This window comes from Diabrotica undecimpunctata, chromosome 3, assembly GCF_040954645.1.
Source record: "Diabrotica undecimpunctata isolate CICGRU chromosome 3, icDiaUnde3, whole genome shotgun sequence".
NCBI classification, from domain to species: domain Eukaryota; kingdom Metazoa; phylum Arthropoda; class Insecta; order Coleoptera; family Chrysomelidae; genus Diabrotica; species Diabrotica undecimpunctata.
Genome location: NC_092805.1, coordinates 21,177,353 through 21,192,032, shown reverse-complemented (window position 1 = coordinate 21,192,032; position 14,680 = coordinate 21,177,353). Strand labels below are relative to the sequence as shown.

General features: G+C 32.1%; 1 protein-coding gene across 2 annotated transcripts in view; it reads left to right on the top strand.

Annotated features, from left to right (window-relative positions):
* LOC140436556 (anoctamin-4) overlaps nucleotides 1-14,680 on the top strand; it is a 97,704-nt gene that overhangs the window by 32,660 nt on the left and 50,364 nt on the right. For both annotated transcript variants that reach the window (XM_072525470.1, XM_072525471.1), the window contains exon 3: nucleotides 2,613-2,866. In XM_072525470.1, the coding sequence (XP_072381571.1) occupies nucleotides 2,613-2,866 (254 nt within the window). The remainder of the gene's footprint in view (nucleotides 1-2,612; nucleotides 2,867-14,680) is intronic.

Below are 14,680 nucleotides of genomic sequence, written 5' to 3'. Positions count from 1 at the left end.
AAATACAACACACTCAGCATTCACTCGTAAACTTCTTCTTGTAGTACCGTCTCCTATCGGAGGTTGGCTACCATCACAGCAATCTTTACTTTGTTTGCTGCAGCTCTGAACAACTGTATTGAACTGCACCTATACCACTCCTTTAAATTTCGCAACCAGGAAATCCTCCTACGTCTCACATTTCTCTTTCCCGGGATTTTCCCTTGGAAACTCTTCCTCCACTCGTAAACCCAAATTACCAAACCAAAAAAAAAAAAAAAATTACAAATAAATACACCTACTAAGTAAAATACACAAACCACAACAAACAACAGATTCCAAGTAATCGAAGAACAAGAGACCGATGGACACCAAACTCTCAACAACAACATTGATAACCAAACATCACGGACTGACCAACTATTATGGCAATGAGTAACTCACTGACATAGGTCACCACCGAAGAATCTTATACAAAACACTCCCAGATGGTGTAGTAAAAATAAATGTCTTTTTATTCCAGAAACGTAAAAGAAACTAGTAAGCAATATGCAATAATATCGATATCGCATATAGAATTGTAGTAAGAGGACTCTATCACAAAATTGATATAGATGATATGATATAAAAAGATGATAGATGATATAAAACCTCCAAAACGAAAGGTAGAAACCTCCATCGATCATCGCAGAAAAACAATTAATTTTTCTTATCTACAGGACAAACAACATGCTGGTCAGCAGATAACAACACAATTTCGGATCTTTTAGATTGTGCAATATTTAAAGGTTTACCTAACGTCAGCGCTAAATGAAGTTTGTAATGACACCTTAAATTTATTGTAATGTTGAAAAAGCCAATGTATTTGCAGAATTTTTAGAAAAGGTATTTACTCCAAATTTAGGTCAAAACATAAATGATAATGTATACACCTCCAATAAAAGCATTCCCCCCTTTCGAGTTTCGCAGAATAATAATGAGTACTAACTATCACAAAGCCCCAGGATACGATTTAATCGATGGGAGAATCCTAAAACATCTACCCAGGAAAGCAGTTGTCATGTTTGCTATTATCTATAATAAAATGCTGCAGTTAAGCCATTTTCCAATCCAGTGGAAATATGGTCATATAACGATTGGTAAGCTAGATAAATAGAGGTAAATAGCTAGCCTACAGAACCTTCTTCCTATCGTCCGATAAGTTAGTTACCCTTGATGTTTACGATATTTGACCTGCTAAATAAAATAAGCGAAATTGTACCACTCGAGAACATAATACCCTAACATCAGTTTGGTTTTTATCAAAACTATCCAACAACCCAACAATGTAAAATAGTGAGTAAAATCAAGAAAAGAAAATACTATGTGTGCCTCAGTATTTCTCGATATTCAGCAGGCTTTTGATAAAGTCTGGCATAACGGTTTGCTATATAAATTAAAATATTTGCTGTCTAGCGAGATGTATCTTACCCTGAAGTCTTGTATTAACAAACGTTCGTTCCAAGTAAAAGTAATTTTAACTATCACTCAATTTAATCCGAAGTTCCCCAGGGGAGTATCATCGGTCCCTTCCTGTACCTAATCTTGACTGTTAATGTCACAGTGGCCACTTTTTGGCGATACAGCCGTTTTAGTTTCAAACAAAATTAAAGTCAACAACGAAAACTCAAATCACATTCACAACAAGAAGACGCACCTGTTCACAGGTTAGTCTAAACAACGCCCTATTTCTACTAGAGACGTATTGAAATATCTCGGGTTGCATTTTCCCCGAAAGCTCAGCTAAAAGCAACACATTAGCGCCAAAAAAACTTAGCTTAATATAAAATTGAAACAAATGAATTGGTTACTTTACAGAAAGTCACAACTGTCATTGGAGAGCAAAATACTGCTTTACAAAGTCATACTAAAACCAATATGAACTCATGGCGTAGAACTGTGGGGCTGTAGCAGGCCTTCAAATACAAAATTTTGCAAACCTTCCAATCAAAAACATTGCGTAAGATAGCTAATACCCGTTGGTATGCGAGCAATGCAACCATCCACAATGACCAGTACCCATACCGTAAAAGATGTCATATCACTCCACGCCAACAAGGGCAAAATTTGCAATTGAAGGTACCACAGCCAAATTATAAGTGAATTATATCAGCCACCAATGGAGGAACGAAGACTGACGAGGTCTTGACCAGAAGTCTTAGATACAAAGGTGACAATGTGTTTAATGAAACCATTATAAAACTGGGTTTTATCTAGGTCTCTTCCGTAATGAAATTTTATTCTTCCATGAATATGCGAAGAAAAATTTTCAGTGTGTAGCTTATCAGACTAATTAACCTGTATTTGTCACATCTTTTAACCCGCTGTTTCTTCAGAATTGCTATAAAAACATGCATTTCACCAGTAGTATACACGTCATTAAAAAGCTTAACTAGAGCACTGTGGATTAGTGAAGCTAAATTATTATCTACCAACACAACAAATTAATATGTTAAATGTGCTAATTTCGAGGTTTCAGAACCTACCTTATGGGGTATATCATATTTATATACTATCTAGTATTTAGTATTTAGTATCTAGTTTTCAGTCTCTAATATCTAGTTTTTCTTATATAGGTTTTCTTGTTGTTTCAGAAAATTCCAGATATCCCAGCAATGAAAGCATTAATAACAATGGAAATATTCCACTGGGGAACCGATTAGATAGAGAAATTACTCCACAAACAAACAACGCATCTAGAACACATGACAAAAGTCGATCTCAATCTTTATTTAATATAGCGAAATTTCACAAGACCATTTCGATGATTGACGATAACCACTTAAACGGAATTGAAGAAAGTCCGAGAGAGAAAAGTTATCGCAGGGGGTCGCTGCCCCTTGAACAGGTTAGTTATATTACAATTTTGAACGTACCAAAATATGTATATATATATATATATATATATATATATATATATATATATATATATATATATATATATATATATCTATTGTGACAATTAGGGTTTATAGAAAATAATTTATAAGTTATATACTACATAATATTAGATATTTGGTTGTTTTAAATAAGTTATATACTAGAGAATTTTATAAAAATATATTTATGTGAGGGCATTTTTAATAAATTAGCATATAATAATTGTAAAAAGTTTTATTTTTGTATTTTAATATTGTAAATATATATAAGTGAGCCATGTGCTTAGGCAACCAAAAATACTCTCGGAGATTGACAGATATTTATACTCTGAAGTGACGTTTAAGAATATTTACAAATATAAAGTGGGTTATAATAATATATTGTTTGAAATGTGTATTTTATTAAATTAGAATGTTAAGTTACTAATTTAATTATATATTCTGATCTGAAAAGCCTAAATGTAAACAAAATTATTAATAGAAAAGAATGGAATTCTCTGGATCTCCAGAGATGGTCATGTTTGCGAAATGGTTTGTTCCAGAAAATTCAGACATGTATTAAATAGAATTGCATAGAACATGATATCTTACGAGATGGTTCTGGAATATCCGAAAGATATAAATACCCGTGATTTGGATTCAAGATGGAGTTTTTGAAAGTTTTTAGTCAGAAAAGTTTTAGATAGTGCAGTCAGAAGAGTTTTTAAGTTTTTTAGTCAGAAGTCAAGCAGTTTATTATGAAAGTTAGTTAGAGTCAGTGAATCAAGTACAAATAGTCCAATAATTTAATATAGTGAGTTAAATGAAGATTAAAAATTATGCATATAATTTAATGCACATTTATAATTATACACAAATAATTATTGAAGATAAAAAAAGGTATATTGGAAGAAATTAAATTATATTATGGTTGGAGATTAGTATAAATCAACTTATAATAATTGGATATTGGTATATTGAAAAGAAGAATAAATATAAATGCTGTTTGCTGTTTTGGTTGGTGGTGTATACATGCTGGTGAAGAAAAATATATTTTAAATTGGTAGAAGCTGATAATTGAAAAAAGTAATTTCACAAAAAACAAGGATAACTGAAGTACGAAGACATTCAGTGGTGATTAGAATCTATATACTTAGTGGAAAATAGTTCATTTAGGCATTCAGTGAAAGAAAGGTACAAAATTTTGTTAATATAATTTAGTTAGTGTCATAACAATTTCAATTTTGAAGATAGTTTGTTTAAATTTTAGATTGTCTATAGAATTTAATTAGTTTTATAAGAATATCAGTTTAAAGATAGTTTATTTTAAATTTACATTGACTAGGTTAGATATATATGTGTGTTTCATAATAGTTATAATAAAGATAATTTAAAAAAGTACTTACAAGCTAATTCTTTGAGAACCGCGATAAAAACCCTATATATTATTAAAAATACTCATTGCTCATCATTCAAACAAAAAACACATCATAACACTATATATATACCTCTATATACAAAAAATCTCGTGGCACCATGTTTGTGCAAGCTAATATTCAAAAACCACTAAACTGATTACAATAATTTTTGTGAAAGTGTATTTGTTGTTTCAACTTAGGAGATACGATATATCTCGGTGAATGACCATCTTCAACTCTAAGGTTTTAGTTCATTTGATCCATATAGTTCAATAGTAGATCAATATCATAAAATGACATTTAACAGACATCATTTCATGTTTTTATAACTTTTTTTTTATAATAAATCAAGAACAACTAAATCGATTTCGAATGCTTAACTGAATTTTTAAACTCATTGCTAGTTATGGAATCACACTACTGCAGAGCTAGCACCCAAACGAAATACCTATTAGTAGAATGGAAATCAAAACAATTTCTCTATGAGTTCTATGTTAACGAGTGGTGCAAATTAAAAAAAAGTGAACCGATATCAATACCCACTTTTTCCTATGCCTTTAAAAACGAGAATTTTGCATTGTTCCACCCGAAAAAGATGAGTGTGAAAAATGCATCTGTTTCAAGAATGGAAGTATTTCGGAAGATGAATATAAAGCACACATTCAAAGAAAAACAGCAGCCAGAGAAGAAAAGGAAAAGGACAAAATGATGGGAATATTTACAGCCGATTTACAAGCAGTGTTGATGGCTCCAAAATCAAACGTCACTACACCTTATTATAGAACAAAACTACAAGTACCCAACCTGTGCTTCTGCAAACTAATAAATAGTAATGTATTTTGTTATCTTTGGAATGAAGCGAAAGGAGGTCTAAATGCCGAAGAATTTGCGAGTATTTGGGTATCATTTTTGGAAACCCACATTCTTCCCCAAATTGCTAAGCAAGAGAATGATAATAGGGAGACCATTACTATTTTTACTGATGGCTGTAGCTATCAAAATCGCAATTGTGTAATTGCCAATGCCCTACTGAATTTAGCAATAAATCATAATATAACAATGGAACAGGAATTTCTTGAGGCTGGCCATACACAAATGGAAGTGGATTCTGTCCTCAGTGATAGCAACAAAAGCTAAAAGATAGGATAATAAACGTACCTGCCGATTATGTCACTGTCTGCCAGCAGGCAAGAAAGAAACCAGCTCCATATAATGTAACTTATTTAAGTTTTGACTTCTTTAAGAAATTCGATGCAGTTCAGTTTTACAAAAGTATCTGACCAAGGCACAACTTATTAAGAAGACTTTGATTACCACACATTTTACGACATTTTTCCCCATGAATAGTGAAAGAACGTTCCATTATGATTTCTGATTATTAGTAGTAATCTACTTTTCAATAACTTTGATTTAAGACTTTGTTTTCGTTTTGTATCAATAAACTCATTTTATTTTAAAGCAACAAGGTCTAGTTTTATTTTATAAGATCCTTGAAACCCTGGCAAGTCCATTTTTACTACCGCTTTAAAATGACAAAAACCTGCAATCTCCAAAATTAGTACTTTTTAGCTAATAACCAAAATTAAATAAAGATATCTCTAAATGAATACAGTTATTAGATTAATATTACAAAATTGTATTTTTACAACGTTTTCTTGCTCTTATGTAAAATTAGTTAAAATGGACTTAAAATTGCTATAAATTAGTAATAGACTTTAAAAAAGAAATTTTTTTTAATTTAAGGTTGCATGAAGTCACTCTTCTTCCTCAATAGTTTCAAGTTTCCCACAATAATTTAAAAAGATGTTTATAATTGCAATTGAGATTGATTTTTGTTTAAGTAACAATCAGGGTTCAGTTTCATTTGTTTGGATATCTCAAGATCTTCGAAAAGGTTCATAAGTTTAAAATTTTTATTTGGATTGTTATGTAAAATGTTATTGTTTTTGGAATTTTAGAGTTTTCCAAATACATTTAAACTCTTTACTATTTTATATGTGGTTTTGATACTAAATATGTATACATTACGTAAATCTTTTAGCTGGACATAGGTAATATACATTGAGGAAAGTGTGGCAACTGCGCTTTCTCAAGCCCACTGCTGTCATCAAGGCCGCAGACTACAGAATTAATTCTGCTACGTACATCTACGTAAATAATTTAAAGTTATTTCAATGCAGTTAAAAACCTTTAAAAAATTTTATTGTGGACTATGTCCACCGAAAAAAAGTATTATTCTAAAAGTAGTTAAACACAAATAAATAATTCATATAAAGAAATAGAAAAATAAACAATACATTCTACTGTACAAATAACAAGTAAACTAAATAAAAGGTTCAAATATACCACCTTCTTTTGCAAGAAAATAACCTAGTCTATTACTTTTGCAAGCGGTTGTGGCGTAATCGTAGCACATGCATTTCTTATTGTATTTTCTAAATCATCAACTTGATTATGTGCCCTTTTGAGATATCGAGATCTTTGTCATAGATGGTAGATTTTATATCTCTCCAGAAAAAAAAATCCATGGGAGCCAAATCGGGAGATCTCCGATTTGGGGTATTATTAGATGTATATGCCCTTGGACGACTTACAAACCCTCCGGCCAGAGGCCCTCGGGTTTGTATGTAACATCGTCGTCCTCTGGGCATAAACATCTATTTAATACCCTTGGTACATAAATAACTATTATGAAATCTAGAAAGACTCAACAGCGAACAGAAATATATTATTTTTCAAAAAGTTTGTGTTTATCCCAAATGCCAAAACTATATTTTATTTTTACATACAATAACCGGCTGCGAAACTTCATCACCAATGTACAGAAGGGGCAAAACGTCAGTATTTAAATTATTCGAAAAAAAAAAAAAAGATTTGGTTGACTGCGCTAAAGTATTTACAGAAATTAATTCCACACCTCAAACAATAATTACGGAAGAAATTTGTTTTCTTCTTGCGGTTTATAGAGCTCCACAAGATTACTTGCATTGATAAATACTGATACTTAACTTTTGTAAAAAATACGCGAAACAAAAAACAAGTACAACTATCATATCTTCCTCCAACATCTTCTTCTTGCAGTACCGTCTCCTATCGGAGGTTGGCTACCATCACAGCAATCTTTACTTTGTTGGCTGCAGCTCTGAACAACTGTATTGAACTACGTCCCACATTTCTCTTTCCCGAGATTTTTCCTTGGATTATGAGTCTAAGCAGAGAGTACTTTTCTCCTCTCATTATGTGGCCCAGATATTCCAGTTTTTTCGTTTGTATAGTTTTTATGACTTCGCATTCCTTCCCCATCTTCAGCAGAACATCTTGATTTGTTACTCTTTCTGTCCATGGTATTTTCCACATTCTCCTGTAACACCACATCTCGAATGCCTCAATGTTTTTGATGTTTATCTTTTTCAGTGTCCAGGCTTCCATGCCGTACAGCAGAACGGAGAAAACATAGCACCTTAACATTCTCGTTCTTAAGTTTATATTTATGTCCCGGCTGCATAGGAACTTTTTCATTTTGACAAACGATTGTCTCGCTATCTCTATTCGCCTCTCGATTTCTCTTGTCTGGTCATTAGTATCAGTGAAGCAAACCCCTAAATATTTGTAGGACGTAACTCTTTCAACTGGCTGATTATTTATGGTTAAATTCACATTGGTGTATAGCTTCTTTGTTACAACCATGAATTTAGTCGTTTTGATGTTCAGTTTTAGACCATATTTTTTGGTATGGGTGTTTATGTTTTCCATCAAAAACTATAAATTTGCTAGGTTATCTGTTAGCGTGTCATCAGCGTATCGTATATTGTTAATTAACTCTCCGTTAATGTTCATACCAATGTTTTGCTCTAGGAGCGCTTCCTGACATATTGTCTGGCTATATATATTGAATAATAGTGGAGAAAGCACACAACCCTGACGCACACCTCGACGAATCTCAATTTCTTAGGTTAACTCATTATCAACTTTGATTTTTGCTGTTTGTCCCCAGTACAACCTGGATATGATGTTAATGTCGCGACTGTCGATGTTTTTGCTTCTTAGGATTTCATACAGCTTTTGGTGTCTGACTTTATCGAAGGCCTTCTCAAAATCTATGAAACCTACGTAGAGGTCTTGGTTTACATCCAAACATCTTTGCATTAACACACTCAGACCAAACAAAGCTTCCCGTGTTCCCATTCCACCTCTGAATCCAAACTGTGTGGCGCTTATTTCCTCTTCTAATTTATTAAATATTCTTTTGTGAATTATTTTTAAAAATACTTTTAGTGTGTGGCTCATCAATGCTATAGTTCTGTGGTCTGAACACTCTCTGGCGTTATTCGTCTTCGGGATTGTGACAAAAGTAGAGGAGAGCCATTTCTTTGGTATGATGCCTGTTCTATAAATTGTGTTAAAGAGGTTCACCATTATTTCAAGTGCGTCATCGTCTATTAGTTTCAACAATTCTACAGGAATTTCATCTGGTCCTGCAGCTTTACCCCCTTTTGTGTTCCTTATAGCATATTCTACCTCGCTTTTTAGGATTTCAGGCCCTGTTGTGTCGTCTGTAGGTTCTGCCACTGCTATTTCTGGTCTTTCGTCTGCAAAAAGTTCTTCAATGTATTCTGTCCATCTTGCCAGTTTTTCATTTAAATCTGTAATTATTTTACCTTTTTTGTCCTTTACTATGGATGCTTGTTTCACTTTTTTACCTGTTATTTCCTTGATCTTTCTATGCATGTTAAAGCTACTTTCTATCATATTCTTCTATTTCCTTGCAGTTGTCCAGAACCCAGTTCTCTTTGGCTTCTCTAATTTTTCTCTTAATTTCACGGTTCACTTCTTTGTATTTTGTCTTGTTAGTTTTATTTCTTCGCCTTTCCTCCATGAGATGCAAAATTTCGTTTGTCATCCATTCCTTTTTCTTAATTTTGCTTGGAGCTAAGGAGCCTTCACCAGCTGTCATAAGGGCTTTTTCTATCTCCATCCATTTATTCTCTACATTGCCTGTGTTCCTATTTTTTGCAGCGATGTTTCTAAGATTGTTGTTTACCTGTTCTCTTGTCCTTTCTAGTATAGTTGCGTTTTTCAGTTGCTTAACGTCTATCTTTTGTTTAACTGCACTTTTCTGTAGTTTCTTGAATCTTCCTATTGTCTTCTACCTCCAACATCGGCATCTGCTATTCAACACTTGTATCGAGTATACTATCAAGTTCAAACATGGCTAGGCAATCAACTGAATCCAGAAGGCTGGGGTTGAAAATTGATAGCTAATACTCTGGAACCGATTAAAACTTTACTCTCATCTGCTCCAGAAAAACGCCCCAACACTATTTTTTGCAATGGCAAAAAGGTTTTAGTGCCAAATGTGGCTGTAACAAAGTGTTTTTTTTTTTATTTAAAATGTCTATATTGACCGGAGTATAGGTATTGTACATCTTTGATAGTTTAATTATATTGCAGTATATATACGGCTCACCCTTTCCTTATTATTATTATTGTATTTTTGCTAGATTTATTTTTAATCCTATTTGTTTTGATATTAATATTGTTCTGAAGCTATTTTTTTGTCGTATTTTAAAGTAATTACTATTTAAATGGGAATAAGCCACAATTAAAGGTTTTTTTTTATTGTATAATGGCTTTGGCATAGCCAATTAGCCAGACTATTTGTGCTAGTTACAATTTTTGATTTTATTACCTAAGCCTATTTATAATCTAAATTTACAGGAAGTAATATGTTGGTATACACATTCAATTTTTGACATATTTACAATTTTTGATTTGAATACCTAAAACTACTTATAATTTAAATTTACAGGATGTTATGTATTCGTAGATACATTTTAATATCTGCTTATTATTTGAAAAAATAATTGTATTTAAATTGACGGGCAATGAACAATTTAGCTCAATTAGTTTTTCATACATCATTTTGATACTTTGTTTGTACTGTCCACACTCCAATATAAAGTGCTGTAAAGTGCGCTATAAAGTGCTTATTCTGTTTATTGTTTTTATAAATAACCTATTTGTCTCATATTTAAACCATCTCTCATTGGGTATTAGTGGTTGGCAAGCTCTAAAGTTTATTCCAGCTGTACTTTGGTTGTATAAACGTTGCCATCTTTGTTTGCAGTTCTTTCTACTGATATTAACTATGTCTGCTACTGGAAGAAGTATGTTGTTTATATTATGTTTGGTTAAAGCTGCAGATTTAGCTAATTTGTCGACTTCTTCATTTCCTAATATTCCAGAGTGTCCTTTTACCCAACAAATAATAATCGAGCTACCTGCGGAAATAATATCATAATGTAACTTCTTTATTTCTATCTCAATATGGTTTAGGTTTTTTGTGGTTTTGATAGAAGTGAGTTTGTCCATAATGCTTCTACAATCAGTCAGAATGATATAATTATTCATACCAATAGAGGCTATATATTTTAACGCAAGAAATAAAGCTGATAGTTCGGCAGTATATATTGAAGCTTCATTGGGCAATCGACATGATTCTTTGTAATCAGAATTCCAGTGATATGTTGCACAACCCGTTTTATTTTGAATTTTAGAGCCGCCAGTAAAAATATATTGAAATGCAGGCCACTTATCTTTAATTATTTTATTGATCATACTTCCTGGAAGATTTGAATCCATATAACATGTTTCTATTATCTTAGAGAAGAGAGTCTTAGGAGGTTGTGTATAAATTGGTGGTATTTTATTTTGATACAATTGTTCTTCAAATATTGTTAGTTTCCTATAACTTTCAACGTATATGGGAGTTTTTTTGTTACGCCAATATTTATGGTTAAAGTCTAATATATTCAAGTTACGAATATTTTTTAAATAGCTGGAGTTTTTTGATATAGCTCTAGCTACAAACTTATCTGTACAAAACTGTCTGCGTAGTGTAAGGGGTGGCTCTTTAGCTTCAATTTCAATAATACTAATAGGAGTAGATTTTAAGTAACCAAGACATAGTCTCAAACATTTATTCTTTTGGGTTTCAATAATTAAAGGTTAAAGTAAGTTTATTTTCAATTTCCGCTTCGGAAATCCTTCTCAAAATACAAACATTAGTAAATTAAACAAATTTTGTTTTTTTGTTACTTAGTGAAAAATTCTTATATTAATTTAATTTTATCTAACTCATTTATATTGACAATTCAGACATACATTATACATTTTAAAGTAGACGACTTTAAAATGATATTGCCAATATTATTGAGTTGCGCTCCTGCTACGACTTTACTTAGAAAATAGTTCATTCGATTACATGAAATCAACTTTAACTTGAGAATATCTATTAGAAAAGATCATAGCATGTAATTCGTCTTTAAAAAGACAAATACATGCCATGATGACATTAAAATTCTCTTGTTAGTGATTTCAAATTGCACGACCAAATACTTACCATGTCGGGATAGTATTATGAGGTTTTTATCCTGGTTTTTCCCTCATAATTTACTATGAAATCACTAACAGGAGAATTTTACTGTCATCATGGCATGTATTTGTCTTTTTAAAGACTAATTACATGCTATGATCTTTTCTGATAGATATTCTCAAGTTAAAGTTCTTCTTCTTCTTCTTCCTACTTTATAAATAGGCAAAATGCCTGTTTTACTTCGGTTTTTAGCCTCAATTGACGTTGTCTGACCATCTTTTCCTCGGTCGTCCTAATGATCTTCTTCCATTTGGCGATTTGTCTCTTGCTATTCGTACTATTCTATTTTCTGTCATTCTTTCGATGTGTTGATTCCATTCCACTTTTCTTCTTTTGGTCCACGCGTTTATTTCCTCTATACCACATCTCGCTCGTATTTCCTCACTTCTTACTCTGTCTCTTAGAGTTTGGTTTATTTTTCGTAAGACTTTCATTTCTGTTGTTTCCAGTAGTCTTTGTGTTTTCGCCGTATCTGCCCTTGTTTCCGCTGTATACGTCATTATCGGTCTTATTGTTGATTTATATATCCTGGTTTTTGTTTCCGTTGTAAGGTATTTGTTTCTCCAGATTGTGTTGTTGAGACATCCTGCTGCTCTGTTTGCCATGTACACTTGTTTTTGTACTTCTTCTTCCACTTTTCCGTAGCTTGACAGTTTTATTCCCAAGTATTCAGTTTCCATCACTTGTTCAAGTGCATGCACAAGTTAAAGTTGATTTTATGTAATCGAATGAACTATCTTATAAGTAAAGTCGTCCCAGGAGCGCAACTCAACAGTATTGGCGATATCATTTTAAAGTCGTCTACTTTAAAATGTATAATATATGCCTGAATTGTCAATATAAATGAGTCAGATAAAATTAAATTATTAGAAGAATTTTTCACCAAGTAACAAAAAAAACAAAATTTGTTTAATTTACTAATGTTTGTATTTTGAGAACGATTTCTGTAGTGGAAATTGAAATGTCAATAAACGTACTTTAACCTTTAATTGTGGCTTATTCCCATTTAAATAGTAATTGTTTTGATTTTGTATTTAGGTCTAATAGCATTTCCTGTAATTCTTTTCGCGATTTACATATATTAAATGGACGTAATATATACTAATAGGCGTAATACTATATCTAATAGGCGTAAATTCAATATTAGAGCATAATCTTCAACTCTGCGTTTAAGTCGTAATAAACTGAATGATATATTATGATTTTGCCACATTTCGTTTTGATTCGTGGAGAGCTTGTTCAACGCCAATTCATTAAAATTGAACTCTACCTCAACACGTAATATCCACCCAAAAATAAGAAATTATTTTTCTGGCATATATGACGTCAACAAGCTATATACGGTAAAGTAACTTTTTAAAAATTAACAAGCAATACGTCTATTTCTGAGGGCGAAATAAAAAGAAAATACTCCACGTAGATCCATCACTTATGTATGTATGGTCATAAAAAAATTAGATAATTATTGTGTACGGATAAAGTTATATTGGGTCTATTAGATTGTATCTTTCAAAGCTATCATCAGTAAGCACGTAAACGGGTAATGACTGGAAAGGAAAATGTATGTTTTTGTGATAAATAGGTATATATCTAAAAGCTATTAGATGACCTATTAAACAAAATATATAATAACTGAAGGATGTTTAATAAATGGAATCAATGTTTATATTTTAGGTATTTCCTGTAATCTCCAATCTGAATGTGAATAGAATAAATATATGTGTTATTGATTTGCTTTGTACTTGTGCACGTGCGAACAATAAATAAATATATTAAGTTTATTTTCTTTACTATAATAATTATTTTATTTCATTTTATGCTTAACGGAAGCAAGCAAAAACTTTAAAAGGCTTTAAACAAAAAATAGAGAAAATAAAAATGAATTACGCTGCAGATATATTAAAATATACAAGGCGAAAAGATCAAGTTCGTTCAGAAAAATATTCCCATGAGATTTTTTTGCATAATTACTTTCATAATATACCCCAAAATAAGGTTAAAGTTCAAACTTGATCGTTTTAGAGTTATAAACAATTGGAAACTAAAAAAAGCGCCAAATTACGATTTTCAAGGCTCAAAAACACGAATTAAAATTTTTATTTTTGAATTCACTAAGGACCCAAATTCAAGTTTAAACCTTGTTCTACCATTTTCCGATAAGTATTTTGGATTTATTTAATTTTAAACATTGTTTTTTAATTGTTAATAAAGTGTTTATTACAGGACGGGCGCTCGAGATGCGGCGTATATGAGAGAGAGAAACAAGATCTATGGTATAAACCAGAGGTTCCCAACCAAATTTTTTTAAGGACCCCTTCATCAAGGTACTACAATGACGAGGACCCCCACTATTTCCTAAAGACCTAAAAAAACCTAAAGTTACCTGAAAAGAGCCAAAATATGTGAAAACATAAATCAAACTAATGCTATTTAGGACTTATTTGTGAAAATACAAAGTACCTACACAAGTACATTATTAGTTTTAATTTTCACTCCTCAATTAATGAGATACGTTGAATTTAACCTTAGAATCCATTATTTCTGTAATGTTAGGTTCCAAATTTGAAACTTTCACTCTAAAATCCGACCGCATATCAAGCCGATTCCTATATTTGTTTTTCATGAAGCACATGGAAGAAAATGCTTGCTGACACCGATAGGTTGTTGCAAACGGAAGGATTTTTTTCATGACCTTGTCTCCAAGTTCTTTGTAATCCTTGCGTGCTATTGCCAGAAGTCTGCTATTTTCTCGCCATTAAAAATGTCCTTCATCGTACCCCAACTCGACAAATCCACAAGCTTATCTCGTTGTTCTTCTGTGAGGCCTTGGATTTGTTCAATTGCTTTACAGCTAAAAGGATTTCGAATCCAACCATCGTCAGGGTCAGGTTCAGGGAGTATATCCTAAAAGTCGTGGCTAGGCTGCGTAGGTGCTCGGCTGCGTTGATCTT